This window comes from Callospermophilus lateralis, chromosome 18 (assembly GCF_048772815.1).
Source record: "Callospermophilus lateralis isolate mCalLat2 chromosome 18, mCalLat2.hap1, whole genome shotgun sequence".
NCBI classification, from domain to species: Eukaryota; Metazoa; Chordata; class Mammalia; order Rodentia; family Sciuridae; genus Callospermophilus; species Callospermophilus lateralis.
Window position 1 is genome coordinate 55,600,095 of NC_135322.1, and position 18,448 is coordinate 55,618,542.

The following is an 18,448-nucleotide window of genomic DNA, read 5'->3' on the forward strand; positions in this document are numbered from 1 at the left end:
TTTCCAGGGACACTCTACTAAGCTATATCCCTACCCTTTTATTTTTTGTACTGGGGATCGAACCCAGAGGTGCTTAACCATTAAGTCACATACCCAGTTCTTTTTTATTTTGGAACAATGTCTGGCTAAGCTGCTTGTATCCTCGCTACATTGCAGAGCCTGACTTTGAACTTGCGATTCTCCTGCCTCTGCCTCCAAAGTCGTTGGGATCACAGGCATGCGCCACCGTGCCCCGACCGGCTGGTGTAATTTTAAGAAGCTAGGTTTTGTGTTTTGGAGGAGGAAGTGGACTTAATTCACAGCCCCGCTCTGGGAGAAATGAATTGACCAGGCCAAAGGATTATCTTGGAAAGCGCTCAACCGATCCTCTAAACACGGTGTAGACATTCCCGAGAGTCCCTAACCGCGAGGCATGGAGGCTTATGGGAAATGTAGTCCCGAAGCCCAGCGTCCCACCCATCGGAGGACCCTGGGAACGGCGTGCGGCCCTTCTATCTGCGCATGAGCAGTGCTGCGAGCGCGCCGGAGGTGCCCTTCCCCCACCTCCAGCCGCGAGTGGGTGACAGGGTCCCCTTCTCCGCGCTTCTTCACCGCTACACGCCGTAACCCGGCGTGGCACGGGGCCCCCGAGTGGAGGCTGCGCCCTGCCAGGTACAAGGGGAGCTGCCAGACAGCTGTGCGCGGCTGGGGCCGAGTGGCAGGAGATGACGGATGGGTTCGTGCCCGGGCGGGGTGGGAGCCCAAACTTCGGCGACTCGAGGGCTGCAGTGACCCTCGGGGAGGTGTCCCGGGATGTCCGGCGCCCTCCTCTGGGTGGGGCCCGCGGGAGCCCGCCTGGCCCGACGTGGGAGGGCTAGGACAGCGCGGGACTGGGCGGCAACGAGGGCTCGCCTTCTCCCTTTGTCAGAAGACGCGCCTCCGACGGGCGGCGAGGAGCTCGGGCCGCGCGGGAGCGAGTCCGGAAGGCCCGCGGGCGCGCGCGGGCGGCGAGGGGCGGGGCCGGCGCACCTGGCCCCGCCTGCGGTCCCCTGCGGCGCGCGCAGCAGGCGGGCGGGGTTCCCCCGGCGGGGGTTTCGGCAGAGGCTCGGGTCCTCACGTCCACCCTGGGACTTCCGTTATGCAGGGCTCAGTGTCAGCCGAGGCTCGGGAAAGGGAAGTGATTCACCGAAAGTCACCCAGCCAGCCGGTACTATGTGATGTAAGAGCAGATGTTTTTCTCATTTGTATTTTGACTTTGCGCACTGGTCGTTTTTTGACATGCACGAGCTTTGAATTTCTACTTTTTAAATTATTTTTCTTTTTGCTCCTGGAGATCGAACCCAGGGGCGCTTTATCACTGAGCAGTACCCCCAGCCCTTTTTATTACTTTGAGACAGGGTCTTGCTAAGTTGTCCAGGCTGGCTTGGAACTTGAGATCCTACAGCCTCCTGAGTAATTGAAATTTCAGGCGTGCACTACATCTGGCTGGAATTACTGCTGTCTCCTTTTATAGCACCCAGGAAGGAGCCTTCACCACTTAGAGATTGTACAAGAGTTTTATATAAGTTTCAGTTCTTTGTTATAGTCTGTCTCTGGGTGAATGTTTTATGTCTATTTAAGTAGATAATATGTATGGGCCAGGGTGGTTGATAATGTGGTTCAATTCTTCTGTAACCTTACATGCTTTTTGATTTTGTTATTCTGTTACTAAGAGAAAAATATTGAGTTATCTAACTATAATTGTGCATTTACCTATTTTTAAATTTCAGTTTTATCAAATTTTGTTTCTTTTTTTAAAAAAAATTATTTTTTTAGTTGTAGTTGGACAGAATACCTTTATTTTATTTACTTATTTTTATGTGGTGCTGAGGCTCAAACCCAGGGCCTCCCATGTGCTAGGCAAGTGCTGTACCGCTGAGCCACATACCCAGCCCATCAATTTTTGCTTCCTGTGTTTTAAATTCCTTTTGTCAGATGCATTACTTTTTTTATATATACATACCAGAGATTGAACCCAGGGGTACTTTACCACTGAGCCACATCCCCAGCCCTTTTTATTTTTTATTTTGAGACAGAGTTTTACTAAATTGCTTAGGACCTTGTTAAGTTGTTGAGGCTGGCTTTGAACTGACAGTCCTTCTGCCTCAGCCTTCTGAGCTGCATGCATGGCTCTTAGGTGCAGATACATTTAAAATTATTACATTTTCTTGATGATATGATACATTCATTATTATGTGATGTCACTTCACTTCAAAATTACTGAAACTTCTCTTAACTCTATTGAATCTGCTAATGAACCTGTTGAAAGATTCCTTCATCTTCATTAATTTGCTTTTTTTTCTTAGCATTTTCATTTAATTTTTTTCTTGCAGTTTTCATCTTTGCTGAAATGCCCTAGTTTTTCATTCACGTCATCTGTCTTTTTCCAGTTAGGCCTCTACCGTATGAATCATAGTTGCCTTAAATTCCTTTTCTGGTAATTTCAGTTAAAGTTAAGGGTTCTATTGATGGCTTTGCCTCTTGATGGTGGGTTGTCTTGGTCTTGCCATTTTAGGTCTCTTAATGTGTGATTGAAGGTGGGTGTTGCCCTTGTGATCCATTTTGCTCCATCTGAAGAGGCAAAGAGACTATCCCTAGAAGGTGGTATTTTCGTGGCCTGGGGTTGTGGCTCAGCGGTAGAGCGCTTGCCTCACATGTGCGAGACTCTGAGTTCAATCCTCAGCATCACATAAGAATAAATAAGTAAAATAAAGGTATGTTTCCATCTACAACTAAAAAAATAAATATTTTTTAAAAAATTTTTTAAAAAAGGTGGTATTTTCCCAGGTGGTGTGTAGGGATTTCTGAATAAGATATTTTAAGAAGGTTGAGGCAGGTCAGATGTTTAATAACAATATCTTCCTTTTTTTTCTATTCCAGTTCTGCCTTTGTAATTCGCAGCTTTTACCCAAATACTTCAGAAAATGAACAAATCCCAGGTGAGTTGTTTGTTTACTCCCTACTTGTTTTTCATTGCATTTGTGGAATTTTATATGAATCCAGAAAATGTCTGAAAAGTATAAATGAGTTAGACTCAAGGAAAACATGATAAGAATAAGTGATCAATGCCAGCAGCCAAATAGCAAACTGAGTTACATGTCTTGTGTTGGTTATGAATACTAATCCCTTGGTCCTCTATATTAGGTCTGAACCAATTTTATGGGCTTTGATGTAGACAATGTTTTGGATAGCATCCCCAGAAACAATCAAAATTAATCAGATTATCAGTTTGTCCAGGGTTGCTACTTTATAGCATTCTTCAGTGAAAGTGCAGAGTATTATGGCATATATTTTGTTTTTCCAACCAGAGTAATATGATGCCAGTGAACTCAGTAAGTATGTATATTTAAAATTTTCCTCTATGTCCCACAGATACCATTGCCATTAGTTTCTTGAGTAGCTTTCCAGAGTTGATGTGTACATATTTACACAAGTATAAATAGAGGTAGAGATATAAGATAGCATAGCATGTGAATCAGACTGTTTTGTGTGTTTTGTTGTTGTTGGTAGTGGTGTTTTTATGATATCAGGGATTGAACCCTGGGGCACTTAAACACTGAGCCACATCCCCAGCCCTTTTTTATTTTTTATTTTTTGAGACAGGGTCTCACTAAATTGCTTAAGGCTTTGCTAAGTTACCAAGGCTGGCTTTGAACTTGCAATCCTCCTGCCTCAGCCTCCCAAGTAGCTGGGATTACAGGTGTGTACTACTGTACCCAGTTTATTTGTGTTTCATTCTTAATGTTATTCGAATTAACACCTTGAGTTACTGTGGTATACTTGTTAAAATTGATAGGTCTATATTGATACTTTAATTCAAGTCCATAGTTTACATTAGGGTTCACTCTTTGTGTTATACATCCTGTGGGCTTTGGCAAATGTAAAATGACATGTATCTATTATTATAATATCATACCAAATAGTTTCACTACCTCTAGGTCCCTTGTGCTCTGTTTATTTCTCTTGCCCGCTCCTTAAGCCCCAGCCAAAAGTGATCTCTTGATTGTCATATCTCCCTAGTTTTGCCATTTCCAAAATGCCTTATAGTTGTGTTCATACAGTAGGTAACTTTTTCAGATTTGTTTCCTTTACTTGAATATGCATTTAAGGTTCCTCCACTTTTCCCTGGCTTGATAATTCATTTCTTTTTAGCACTAAATAACATTCCATTGTGTGGGTGAATCAGTTTATGTATTCATTCACCTATTGAAAGACATCTTGGTTTCTTCCAGGTTTTGGCAATTATATGCAGGTTTTTATGTCAGCATGAGTTTTTGATTCATTTGAGTAAATACTATGGACGTGATTGCTGGACCATATAGTAAGAATATGATTAGTTTTGTAAGAAACTGCCAAACTGTCTTCCAGGTGGCCCTACCATTTTGCATTCCCACCAGCAATGAATGAGCGTTCCTGTTACTCCATACCTCACAAGCATTTCATGTCGTCAGTGTTCTGGATTTGGGCCATTCTAATAGATGTGTAGTGGTATCCTGTTTTAATTTACAATTCTCTAATGATGTATAATGTTGAGCATCTTTTCACGTATTTATTTGCCATTTATTTTTCTTCTTTGTTGAAGTGTTCAGATCTGCTATTTTTTTTTTAATTAAATTGTTTGTTTTGTTTAGTTTTAAGAGTTATTTTTAGGGCCTGGGAATGTACCTCAGTGGTAGAGCACTTGCCTAGCATGTGTGAGGCCCTGAATTCAATTCTGAGTACTGCTTTAAAAAAAAAAAAGAAAAGTTATTTATTTATTTTAGGTATTTTATCAGATATGATTTTGAAGATTTTCTCCCAGTCTGGTTTATTTTTTTCATTCTCTCTCTCTCTCTGTTTTTTTTTTAAATCATTGAATGACATATCTTTTGCCAGGCATAGTAGTGCACAACTGTAATCTCAGTGGCTCTAGAGGCTGAGGCAGGAAGATCACAAGCCAGCCTCAGCAACTTAGGGAGCCCCTAATCAACTCAGTGAGACCCTATCTCTTATTAAAATACGAAAAAGGGCTTGGGGTATAGTTCAGTGGTTAAGCACACTGGGTTCATTCTCTGGTACCAAAAAAACAACAAAAAAAAATTATTTTGAATTCTTTCCATATTAGAGCATAGAAAACTTCTTCATTCTTTTTTTCCCCTGATTTTTAAAATCCTGGAATGTAAAATATGTTCAAAGCAATATAATAAAATGATATAACAATTTTTTTTAAGTACTAGGGATTAAACCCAGGGGCACTTTATCCCTGAGCTATATCCCCAGCTCTTTTCTTTTTTTATTTTGAGACAGGGTCTTACTAAATTCCTGAAGACCTTGCTAGTTTCTGTGTCTGGACTTGAACTTGTGATCTTGATGGACAAATACCATTATTTTGTTTATTCATGTTTATGTGGTGCTGAGAATTGAACGCAGTACCTAACACATGGTAGGCAAGTGCAGTGCCTAACACATGGTAGGCAAGTGCTCTACCGCAGAGCCACAACTCCAGCCCACGTTATCTGTACTTTATGATACATTCCATAGATCCTCCTGGTAGATAGCCATTTTCTCAACATTTTTATTAATCATTCCTTTGCTTTTCTTAAAGATTTTGCCACTTGACCTGGGACTGTGGCTCAGTGGTAGAGCGCTTGCCTAGCAGGTGTGCACTGGGTTCAAGTCTCAGCACTGCATATAAATAAATAAATAAATAAATGTCCATCGACATTTAAAAAAATTTTTAAAAATAAAAGATTCTGCCACTTATTTGTGTATCCCTAATCAGTATAAAATTGAATTTTGAAAAATTGTAACTAGAATTAATATTGCCTTTGTTTGCCTAATCAAAATTTTGATTGGTGGAAGTTTTTTTTTTTCTTTCAGATATGTAAGATCTAAAAGATGTCCTTTCATGCACCTGTGTGCCCTTCCCCAAGACTTAAATTTTGGGTTTTTTGGGTTTTTTTTTTTTTTTTGCTTTTTTTTTAATATTTATTTTTTAGTTGTAGTTGGACACAATACCTTTATTTATTTATTTTTATGTGGTGCTGAGGATGGAACCCAGGGTCTCTCACATGCTAGGCAAGTGCTCTGCCGCTGAGCCACAAACCCACCCCTTTTTTTTTTTAGATGCTGATGGACCTTTATTTTTTTTTCATTTATTTATGTGCAGTGCTCAGAATTGAACCCAGTGTCTCACGCATGCTAGGCAGACACTCTACCACTGAACCACAACCCCAACCCTTTAAGGGTTTTTAAATTATTTTTCAGATTGCATTAGCTTAGCTAGGCATGATGGCATGCACTATCATGTAATCCCATGACTCGGGAGGCTGAAGCAGGAGGTCGAAAATTCAAGGCCAGCCTCAGCAACTTAGAGGCCTTAAGCAACCTGGCAAGACCCTGTCTCAATAAAAAGGACTGGAGATGGGGCTCAGTGGTTAGACACTCTTGGATTCAATCCCCAGCACCAAAAATATACACATACATACACACACACACACACACACTGCATTAGCTTATGTATTCCTGGTGTGGTGTAAAATGATACAGCTCTACTGGAAGCAATGTGGCAGTGCTTTCAAAGCAAACCTAGTACCACAAGTCTAGCCATGTCTAGAAATTTGCTACTACTGAACAAAAATCTTCCAGTTCATGAGAAACATAAGGAAACCTAGAAATCAATGCAGTTGGTACATCTGGCAAGGTCAAAGTGAAGATCAAGTGTTGAGTGTCCGAAAGGAATATAATTGGAGTGGGATGTTCTGTTTCCTGTTTCTGCTCAATGGCTAACTCTTAGGAGTAGATTAAAGCAGAACCCTTCTGTGAGATGAAGTGTCTTCTCATCTGATCCAATTCAGCCTGGTGTGAAAGGAGGGACAGTTAATCATCTGCATATGTTCAAGACAAAACAAACCAAGTACAGATAAGAATTTGGGCCAGGCTCCCCCAAGCAATCTGCCCCTAGGTAATAAAAACGTGCTTAAATACATATTTTAAAGACAGTTTAATCAGTTTAATTGTTTCTTCCCAAACATATTTTCTTCTTGCCACAACTCCCAAGTTGCTGGCATCCAAAAATGAGTTACAGCTTATTATTTAACATCTTCTCCCACTCCATGTTTGCTTATTTTAATATATTTTACAGATTTGCTATTGTTTTTGCATCAAATTGACTCATGGTAGGTTTAGTTTTCTTCTTCTGGAGTATCTTTTTTTTTTTTTTTTTTGCACCGGGAATTGAACCCAGGGGCACTCAACCACTGAGCCACATCCCCAGACCTATTTTGTATTTTATTTAGAGATAGGGTCTTGCTGAGTTGCTTAAGGCCTCACTAAGTTGCTGAGACTGACCTTGAACTTGCAGTCCTCCTGCCTCAGCCTCCTAAGATGCTGGGATTATAGGTGTGCGCCACCGCGCCCTCCTAGGGTAAGTACCACCTAACACACTTATTATGTTCCAGTCATCATTTCAGAGCAAGGGCTGTCAAACCCATTGTCCAAATGGCCTGCTGCCTGGTCCTGTATAACCCACAAGCCAAGGCCTGTTTTTACATTTCTAAATGGTTGGGAATAAAATTAAATGAATAGCATTTTGTTCTTTGAAACTGATATGAAATTCAGATGCCAAGTGTCCATAAATTAAGTTTTATTGAAACATACCTACACCATTTGCTTATATCTTGTCTCTGCTTTTGTGATAGGATGGTGGAATTGATTCGTTTAAGCAGATCTACACATAGCCTGCAAAAATCTAAAATATTTACTAGACCCTTTCTAGAAAATGTTTGCTTGTCATTATAAATATTTTCAGCACTTTGAATATATTCCATCATTTGGCTTCCATTATTTCTTTTGAAAAATAATCCATCAGTTTTATCGTGCCTTTGAAGGTAATACTTTTTTTTTCTTCTAGGATTTTTGGCAGTTTTATGATGATGTGCCCAAAAGTAGGGTTTCTTGTACTTTACTTGGGATTAGTGGCGTTTTTTGAAACCGTGGACTGCTGTGAATGGTTTTGAAAAATTCTCAGCCATTCTCTCTTCAAATATTTTACCTCTTAAAATAGAACTCCAAGAGCAACTATGTTAGGCCCTTTAACTTATGTGTCTTTTAGACTTTTTAATGTATTTTCCATCCTTTGATCCTTTTGTATTTATTTCAGTCTGGATATTTTTTACTGATATTTTCCAGTTTGCTAACCATCTTTTCAACTGTATCTAATTGGCTATTAAATCAGGCTACAAAGCTAAATGTTGTGGCGCATGTCTATAATCCCAGCAACTCCGGAGGCTGAAGCAGGAGAATCACAGATCAGCCTGGGCATCTTCAGGAGACCCTATCTCAAAAGAAAAAATAAAAAGGGCCAAAGTATAACTCAGTGGTAAAGTGCCCCTGTGTTTGATTCCCAGTACAAAAAAAATTTTTTTCTATTATTTTTATGGCTTGAAGGGGGTTGGGAGATCCTTACTTGTAGCTGACAATTTGTTTCAATACTAGAAATCCTCCTGTTTTTTTCAATATTCAAAACTTTTTAATAGTTTGCTACTACAAAATTAATGTTTATGTGAGTTTCATAACTACCCTGGTAACGTCATATACTGAGAGAGATATTTTTTGGTACCTGGGGTTGAACCCAGGGGTGCTTAACCACTGTAAGGCACATCCCCAGCTCTTTTTTTTTTTTTTTTAATAGAGACAGGGTGTTCCCGAGTTGGTGAGGCTGGCTTTGAACTCTCAATCCTCCTGCACCACTGGGATTACAGGCGTGTACCACTGCGCCCGGCTCCCTGTATATATCTTAACAGCAGAATCAGCTTTTGTTGTTAGATATCTATCAAATATGATAGTGCCAAAGATACAGGGATCTTAACCACATATTTTTGGAGTAAATATAGTAAACAAGATGTACCATAGGTATTATTTGTAAATTTTCATGGTGGGTAACTTACAACATGGTAATAAGTTTTCATATATCCTTTCCACATCACCAAAACATGATCATTTCAGATTAATATGCAATTTCAGGGATCAGTTTCATTCACGGATGTGACTGTGGACTTCACCCAGGAGGAATGGGAGCAACTGGACCCCTCTCAGAGGATTCTATACATGGATGTGATGCTGGAGAATTATAGCAACTTACTTTCAGTGGGTAAGAACAGCTTTCAGATGTATCCCACTGTTTGCCTAGTAGCATTGAGTTTCTGAATAATTATGTGGTGTTTATATCAGATAGTGAACTTTCAACTTTGTAGAAATGAGAGCCAGTCAAAAGAGTGTAAACACACAGGCAAGGCTTTATTGGAACTTCTGCTTAAGCAAGAAGGGAGACACCTGACAGTGTGTCAGGCTGGCTCAAACAGAAGACAAAGGTGTACAGCTTTTATGGCATCTTCAGGGTAGGCAGTGGCCCAGTCTTTTGGTGCCATCACGTGTAGTGGTAGGGTTTTAGTTTAGTCTGAGCTCTTCATGCCTCTTGATGGGACTGTCTTATTGCCAGCTTAATTCTATGCTAATGAGGTAATTCTGCCGGCTATTTTACAACTATTATATGCATGTGTTTGTCCCTCACCACCTGGATTTGTTCTTATCTGGGAAAGTCCCTAATAATCTTTTTAGATCAGAGCAAACTATCATCCTGTTTCAGTGGGTTTGATTTTAGTGACCTTATCTTGTCTGGCTTGTAACTTCTTGGTATTTCTACTGACTCCAAGCTGATTCTTCAACTTCTCATCCTTTGATGAACCTTATAACTATAAAATTAATAAGGCACATCTTTTAACTCCTAATTTTCTGGTATGTCTGTTAACCCCATAAGACTAAGCTATTTTAATGTCAGCCTTTTTAGAAATATTGAGTCGCCATAAGATATCAAACGTACTCAAAAGTGGGTCAGCAAGGCAAATGTTACTTCTGTCATAACAGTGTGCCACCAAACCTGGCTAGCAGTGCACTTGGGCAGGCAGTCGATCTGCTTTTATCCCCAACATAGTGTTTCCCCTTGCTCTGATGGGAGCAGCTCAGGGTTATAATTTATGATTAGCTAATTTTGAAGTTGGGGCAGACAAAGGGAAGAGCTCTAGTTAAAAATGGCTACAATTGGATCTTTATATCCCAATTAAGGCTAAATACTATATTCTAAAAATAGACGAACAAACTATTTCTCACAGGTCCCCCTTTTTCTTTATATACCTTTTGGTCTTATTTTCATTTTTGTACCCTTTGGCATTGCCATCCATCCTAGATATTTTAACTTTCTGAGGTGGAAATGACCTATGGTAATGAGTTCTCCCTCTTTTAGCAGTTCCGATAGCCATGGTGATTAGGAGCATTTGGTAAGGTCCTTTCCAGCTTGGTTGAAGTTTGTCTTCTTTCTAGGTCTTGATGAAAATCAAGCCACCAGGCTGGAAGTGATGAATTGCAAACTCCAAAAGGGGAATCTGAGCAGCAGTTCATAATAATCATACTAGAAAAGAAAAGAAAAGCACAGATATGTTTCATATTGACTCAGAACAAACTTGTGACTTTGACAGTGCTTCTTGTGATATTTCTCAGGCACTCCTGTATAAAAACCCTTCCTTTATAACCTCCCAGTTTTACTTACTTTCAGGAGGACTGACACAGATGTAAATCTAAGGTAAAAGAACCATTGTTTTATATTCTAAATGTCCGTGTATGGCTGTATTCTGGTTATATTCTTCTGCCAGGTATTTAAGACCAAGCTGGTCAAAACTGACCTTTTTTCTGTCTACTGTTAGAGTCAGCTGAGATTTATTAGGGATCACTCTTGGGAATTCATGAGAAGCCTCTTGGCTCCTTTAACTTTTATTCTACCATTAGTTGTGCCATCTGCCAGGATGGGTCAGGGTCTTGCTGACCACATTTGACTTCTCTTGGAAGCATCAGGGACATTTCCCTCTCCAGTGATGACCTTCCTTTTTGCAGATTGTGCACAAGTTGGCTTCCTGTTTTCTAGGGTCCTCTTGATCCCCCTGATTGGGAGGTCATTTGACTCAAGGGAGTTGTAGGGCCCACTGTTCCGAGTTTTGGGTGGCTTAAGAGGGCAAGGGCCAAAATGTTGGCTATTTTTTCCTTATCCTTTTACTTCCTTGACTTCAGTCTCCAGGATTTGGGTTAAACATTAAGCAGGCCAGTTTCACCAGTCTTAAAATAGTCCTGGGTGTTAACTGAAATGTCTAATAATTTTATAGTTGCCCCTTTTATTCAGTTGGGGTCAGTATTAGTACTAGAAGTCACCTTTATATCCTATCTGTCCTATAGGTGATGGCTTATTGTCTCGGATTAACTCAAGTTGTGTTTTGTTTTGTTTGGGGGGTACCTGCTTAAACCCCACCCCCATTTTTTTTTTTTTTTTTTTTTTTTTTTTTTTAGATACTTTTGGTGTTATAATCAGTTGCTCTTGCATTGGCATTCTCAGTCTGCCAGTCAGAATGGCGACTTCTGTATTTTAGCTCATGGAAATTGGTGTCATAGCCTTAAAGAAGATAAATTTTTCATTACAAGACTTCGTTATCTTGGATGAAATGGTTGCAGAATCACAAGTGAGTTAGGAATAACCACTAATACACAAGATAAAAGTAAAGGTTATTAAGGGCCTAAGTCAAGTTTGGGCAATCTTTAATATTCAAATTAAAGGAGGGCAATCTTAAAAGGAGAAAAACACTATAGGGGTAAAAACAGTCATTCTCCAACAACTTCAGTACAAACACAGCAGTAGACCCAGCAATAGCAACGAGTGTGAGTGACTCTGTTGTAAGGATCTGGGTTTATTTTCTATTTCCAACAGAATGAATTCCTGGATCTTGCCATCCATTTGCAAAAAGACGGAGTTCTAAAATAGGATTGTTTCTGCAAACTATGAGAAATGCTGATTTCAAGAAGTTATTTTGGTTTATAGGAGCAGAGTAGGAGGAGGACGACGAAAACCAAGAAGCATGCGACCAGTACTGATCTTACCATAGTAATCTAAAGTGTCAGTTACTAACCTCATCTGTCTGGTACACCACTTAACATCTTCATCTACTTATTTTCTTGGTCTCTGTTAACTATTCAGTGTTCTTGAGGACACTGTGAATCTCCTTTATTCCTGAAATTGCCAGCTTTTCCATACTATTTGTGCCCTGGTTGCTGATCTTTGTTTTTATTTCAATTTCTCTGTTTACTTTAAGGTTATTTTGTCATCTGCTAGTGCTACTATGTCCATTGTTAATTCACACTTTTTGGTGTGCACAAGTTTTATGTGTCTTTTCCTTTCAAGATTTAAGAGAGGAAAAGTTTGCACTGGGATTTTTTTTTTTTTTTTTTTTTTTTTTGTACTGGGAACAAAAAATCAGCCCTATAACACATTTGTTGAGACTTCCCCTTCTGTGACATTATATAGAAAGAATTGATAAAGTGCATTTCATTCTGTTTGATCCTAGAAGTGTGGAAGGCTGATGACCAAATGGAGAGGGACCACAGAAACCCAGATGAGCAGGCAAAGCAGTTTATAATCCTCAAAAACCAAACCCTAGTTGAAGAAAGAGATAATCTCTTTGGAAAAACATTTAATCTGAATACAGACTTTGTTTCTTTAAGACAAGTGCCCTATAAATATGACTTATATGAAAAAACTTTGAAACATAATTCAGATTTACTTAATAGAAGCTATGCAAGAAAGCAAGCTGATGAATGCAATGGCTTTGGAAAACCACTCCTATATCTGAAGCAAGCGAAAACCCACCCTGGAGTAGATTACTCTGATTATAATAAAAGTGGAAAAGCCCTCAGCCATAAAGAAGTCATTTTTAAACATCAGAAAATTAAAAACCTGGTTCAGCCTTTTCTTTGTAATTACTGTGACAAGGCTTTCTCCTTTAAGTCACTGCTCATTAGTCACAAGAGAATACACACTGGAGAAAAACCCTATGAATGTAATGTATGTAAGAAAACCTTCTCCCATAAGGCAAACCTCATCAAACATCAGAGAATTCATACTGGGGAGAAACCCTTTGAATGTCCCGAGTGTGGAAAAGCTTTCACCCACCAGTCAAACCTCATTGTACACCAGAGAGCACATATGGAGAAGAAGCCCTATGAATGCAGCGAATGTGGAAAGACATTTGCTCAAAAGTTTGAACTCACTACACACCAGAGAATTCATACAGGAGAGCGACCCTATGAGTGTAATGAATGTGCAAAAACCTTCTTTAAGAAATCGAATCTCATCATACATCAGAAAATTCACACAGGGGAGAAACGCTATGAGTGCAGTGAATGCGGCAAATCTTTTATCCAGAACTCACAACTCATCATACACATGAGAACTCACACAGGAGAGAAGCCCTATGAATGTACTGAATGTGGCAAAACATTCAGCCAGAGGTCAACTCTTAGGTTACATCTGAGAATCCATACAGGAGAGAAACCATATGAGTGTTCCGAGTGTGGAAAGGCCTTCAGCAGGAAGTCCCGACTGAGTGTCCATCAGAGAGTACACATAGGAGATAGACCCTGAGACTGCAACCAAGTTGTATCGTGGAAAACTGTATACCAAAATCCTTGCAATGGATAGAAACCTCATGAAGAATTCATGTTGAGATAAAATTTCTCAACTCAAAAGTGTGTAAAATACAGGAGCCCTTAAGAAGAATATTATACTAGGAATTGGGTATAATACCCAGGTAAAGTATACATATCAGAATATATCAAATTGTAGATAGACATACCCAACTGTATTACAATGAGCTTTTAAAAATTAATGAATTGAATACTCTGGGTAGCAGCAAAAAGCATATAGAGATAATACCCTAGGAATTTATATGTGAGTATGCCACAGAACACGTTTTTAATCTGCACATGTGAATTTAAGGGTCACTGGGAGTTTGAAATTCTTGGCCTCTATGATAATTAGAACACAAGATTTTCCATACTAAAATCATGTGTCATTATCTTTCCAACCTAGGATGCATTCCAAATGAAATATTAACAGATTTTAAAGTAGCACGTAGCCTGTGTTTTTGCCTACTGCTTGCTGATGTAAGTTGTGTGACCATTTTTATTGAACTGCCTCCTCAACAGTTGACTGTTGGGGAGTCTTAACCCACTTTTGGGTTTGAAGATTTTTTAGAAATATTTATTAAAATCTGCAAATGTGAGATAATTAAGAGGATATCTAGAAAGTAAAAGGAGACAGGTATGAATTATGTTACTTGGTATACACACAGAATGAAATTGTACCATGTAAAGAGAATATTCTTATCCATCATGCACTTGTTATTTTTCTGTGGGGTATTTACATACAAATGCATGTCAATTACCAAAATGTTGTGTAACCCAGAAACCACCTGTATTTTTGTGTGTTTCCCCGTTTCTCAATATTTTATGAATTGTCTTGCCAAAAAAAATGATAGGATGTTTATGTAGCTCATAAATGTTAGTCATATTTCAAAGACTTTAGAGAAAAAAATAATTTATTTTAAGAAAAGTCAAGAATTGTCTATTTCATTGCTTCTTAAAATTTCCATGTGCATAATCCACTTTAGAAATGAAGTAATTGCAGTATTCTTTTGTTTTAAAGAGGCATTTCTACTTGAGTTTCACACGCAACCTAAAACATTTCCCTTTAGAACCTGACCTAGCATAAGTTATTACTTCCTTTCAGTGTTCACAAACACTTTCTTTGCAGTGATCTCCTTATATATTGTTGATTAACATTTTAAAAGTTATCTTTTTGTATAAATGAAAGATGTGCCATTTTAGGCTTGATTTCACATTGACAAGTTCAGCCTTTCCCTATCCACCACAAATCATGTATTAGAATTATAAATGGCAACCAAACTACTATTTTTTAAGATCATTGATGTGTTGGGACTACATATGAAAATGAATGACTTTCTGGGCAAATATATCATGACATCCATAGCCCAGTACGTCTTTGTATTTCAAAGTTGTGATCTTTCTAATACAAGGAAGCAGGGGAGAAGTTAATTTCATACACTGCTGTTAGAAATGTAAATTGTGACGGCCTCCTTGGAAAACATTGTGACTGTCTTTTAACATTAATGATACATACACACTTTAACCCAGGAATCTCACTCCAGAGAATCTATTTCTAAGGGGAAAAAAAAGTGCCAGTATTGGAGATTTTATGTTTATCAATGTATATTGTATTTTTGGTAAGGACCAAAAAATAAAAAAAATGAATGACCATCATAAAGGAATGATTGAATAAATTGTGGTAAAAATATATCATGGCTATGTGGTATTCCTTTGGAAAAAAATGTAGGATCAAACTTTTCCATGTTGAAAGAGAAAGAGTATTCTAGTTTTTATAAAATAAAGATCTAGAAATACATATGTGTGGGGTGGGGGGGCCTGGACATAGAAGTCCTTTCACTGTGCCCTGGGGAACTCATCAGCTTATTGATGATGGCAGGAAAATGAGCTAGCCCACATTCCTTATGAAAGATATCTTGGCCTGGAGATAGTTACCACTCAGCAGTAACAGTAGCCAGGGCATCATTTTCTTACCTTAGTTTACAGGATGATGCAGTACAGGACATGTGATGCCTACACATATGTTGGGTTATTAGAGGAACCTGGAGTTTAGGGAACCTAAATCTCCTGCTCTCTCCTCTGGAGAGAGAACTTTCTGTCTTGTAAGACTATTCACTTTTCTCACAATCTGAAAGATGGTCTGGAACAAAGGTCTTTAGTGCTTACATTTTTTTGTTTTTGTACTAGAGATTGAACCAAGGGGCACTCAACCACTGAACCACATCCCCAATCCTTTTTTTTTTTTTTTTTTTTTTTTTGTATTTTATTTAGAGACAGGGTCTCACTGAGCTGCTTAGGGCCTCACTAAATTGCTGAGGCTGGCTTTGAATTTGTGATCCTCCTGCCTCAGCCTCCCAAGCCACTGGGATTACAGGCATGTGCCATCATGCTCCACTAGTGCCTATGTTTGTAAAGAGGCAAAACCATAAGAAACCCGAGAAAGAATTGTCTTAACAGGAATGGATGAGTAGCAGAAGAGAGAGAGGGGTTCAAGAGATTTTTGTTTAAGATGTTAGAAATTGTGGATTATGTTTATCAATTCACAGGAATGACCAGTAGAGAAAAATATTTCTGCTGCAGCAGGGAAAGGAGAGAACAGACTAGAGCACAGTCTGGGCCAGGAAGAAGAGATCAGAACCAGCGTGCTAGGGAAGAGGCTGGACTTGGAGCATCAGCCAGGGAGAAGCCAGAGATGACTCAGATTTGTGAATGTTTTGTCCGATTGCTTTTATTTACTCTGTTAGAAGACAAGGTTACAAGCTGAGGGAGAGGATGGAGGAGGTACCATGAGAGGTTTGAAAGAGTTAACAAACTAAGGAAATACAGTATGGCTGTGGAAAAGGCTCACTGGAGGGTGATGCAGTATCTTTAATGTAATGTCTGTCAGGGTTGTGAGTTTTCCTCCAGCCACACTCAGAATTGGCTTTAGCCTGGATTGGTAGGTATGAAATACCTGAGTGATGAACAGTGGGATTTAAACTTGGTTGGGAGAAGTGTCAGAACTTGCAAGGCATCAACCACAGGTAGTGAAGACAGGATGATGGAGTAAGACATGCAGGCGCTGGACCTGCACCCGTGGTTTGAACAACTATCCTCCCATGAAAATGCTTTCACAAGAGTTAAGGACCGGACTGGGATTGTGGCTCAGTGGTAGAGCGCTCCCCTCGCATGTGTGAGGCCCTTGGTTCGATTGCACCACATATAAATAAATTAATAAAACAAAAGTCCAGCAACAACTAAGTATATATACATTGAAGGGGACAGGAATGGCTGTTTTACATTATACCCCTTTCTCAGTGCCAAGTACCAGTGTGGTGAGAAAGACATTTAGGATGAAAAGGGAACTAGCACCAGATTTTACCTTGGACCCCAACACTAATACAACCCAATGAAACCCAGCATTGGGCAAGTCCCCGCAGCCCCAGACTTGAAGTTGGTACCCATTCCAGGCCTGTCCTAGCACCAGGCTGAATCCCACAGACTCAGGATCCAGCCTATACAGCAGATTCTGTCCAGGCCTACCTAACCAGCAGGCCAACCTCGGGTCAGGCCATGCCCCACAGCTATACTTAAATTGAAATTTAAGTCAAAAACTAAAATAAGATTATCTCCTTTGTTTCTGGAGGCTGCCATTCTTTGAATCCATTTCTATGCTTCCAGTCCCACATCAGGAGCCCCAGGTTTCTGTGCTACACAGGAGCTGAAAGAACACTAAGGGGGAACACTAAGCATCCTGAAGGCCAGACAATGATTGGTGATCTCTGCCTGTCATGAAACCAACTCTGTACTTTTTTGTCTATACCCCTTCAGAGTGTATGTTAACGACACGATCAGAAAATGAGAATTTTGATTCATGTAAATAATTCATACTTTGGAACAAGGAGCTTTCAGTTTCTCTTTTCTTACTAGGTGGCACCCATTTTTTTAAGCACATTTTCCAAATGTGTGGAACCATTGACATTAAGGGATATGGTTGTGGATTTTTCTGAAGAGGAATGGAAATGCCTGGACCCTTCTCAGCAGACTTGATATGGAGATGTGATGTTAGAGATCTGTAGAAACCTACTCTTTATAGATACAGTGAGTCCCCAAAGGTCACCTTTGGCAAAGGTCAATGCCACCTCCATCACCTATGCTGCTCTCACTGCCCAGGCTCCAGGAAGCCCCTACTGGTGAGTGAGGTATATCGTGGATCTGGACCCAGCTCCAGAAAGTGAGAGCTGTGTCACACGTTTACACTCTCTGGACCTTCAGGTCACACCATCTACACAACAGGCACCAGGAGAAGTCTCTGTGAACCTGCCAGGACAATGGCCACTCCCAGAAAACAAAAATCTCTAAGGCGACATTCCACAGGACCTCTCCAATAAATCCCATGGATCCCTAAACCAACTGAATACACAGAAAGTCCACAGCATCCCGTGAGATGGAGGGACTGACTCCCCTGGAGTCACCCTCCATTGCTTCCTTTTAAGTGGGGAAACTGAAGCCCCAACGGAACAGAGTCACGTCGCATCTTAGGCCATGGGAACCCAAGGGTCTGGTTCCTTGCTGGGCCCACAATGAAGGCCGACAGCATTTCCAGAGCATATGCACCTCTCTGGCTCCCTTCTCCTGCTGCAGAAGAACCCACCATGCCTTCCACTCCCCAGTTTGGCTCCTGGTTCTCATACTGGCTTCCCTGAGGAGCCCTGGGTGGGGCCAGCCGCCACCCCCAAGCTTCCACTAGCCCTGCTCCGCCCTTTGCTGCTATGGGTTGCACCTGACTAGCTCCACTGGGCTCCTACCGGACAGCTCTGCCCAATAACGGGGCTCCAATCAGCCCAGCGTGGCTCCGCCCCTCCAACTCTCCTAATTTGCTCTTCTCCTCTCAGCCTCTCTTGGCTCCACCTGC

At 40.3% G+C, this 18,448-nt stretch overlaps 1 protein-coding gene across 6 annotated transcripts; it reads left to right on the top strand.

The window, feature by feature from the left end:
• Positions 1-538: 538 nt before the first annotated feature.
• On the top strand, positions 539-15,229 carry Zfp1 (ZFP1 zinc finger protein). Of its 6 annotated transcripts, XM_076838799.2 has the most exons (6): positions 539-651; positions 1,124-1,198; positions 2,899-2,957; positions 3,622-3,718; positions 9,022-9,148; positions 12,438-15,229. In XM_076838799.2, exons 5-6 carry the CDS (start codon positions 9,106-9,108, stop codon positions 13,511-13,513), a joined length of 1,119 nt encoding a protein of 372 aa, XP_076694914.2. In that variant the 5' UTR covers positions 539-651; positions 1,124-1,198; positions 2,899-2,957; positions 3,622-3,718; positions 9,022-9,105; the 3' UTR covers positions 13,514-15,229. The 6 variants fall into 6 exon arrangements, with proteins under 6 accessions (XP_076694914.2, XP_076694913.2, XP_076694915.2 ...); XM_076838798.2 differs by lacking the exon at positions 3,622-3,718; XM_076838800.2 differs by lacking the exon at positions 1,124-1,198.
• The last annotated feature ends 3,219 nt before the right edge of the window (positions 15,230-18,448 follow it).

Bases quoted from the DNA above. Each gene is read 5' to 3' on its own strand.
- Zfp1 (XM_076838798.2), top strand. The intron at 9,149-12,437 runs GTAAGAACAGCT...GTTTGATCCTAG, and splicing joins TAGCAACTTACTTTCAGTGG to AAGTGTGGAAGGCTGATGAC.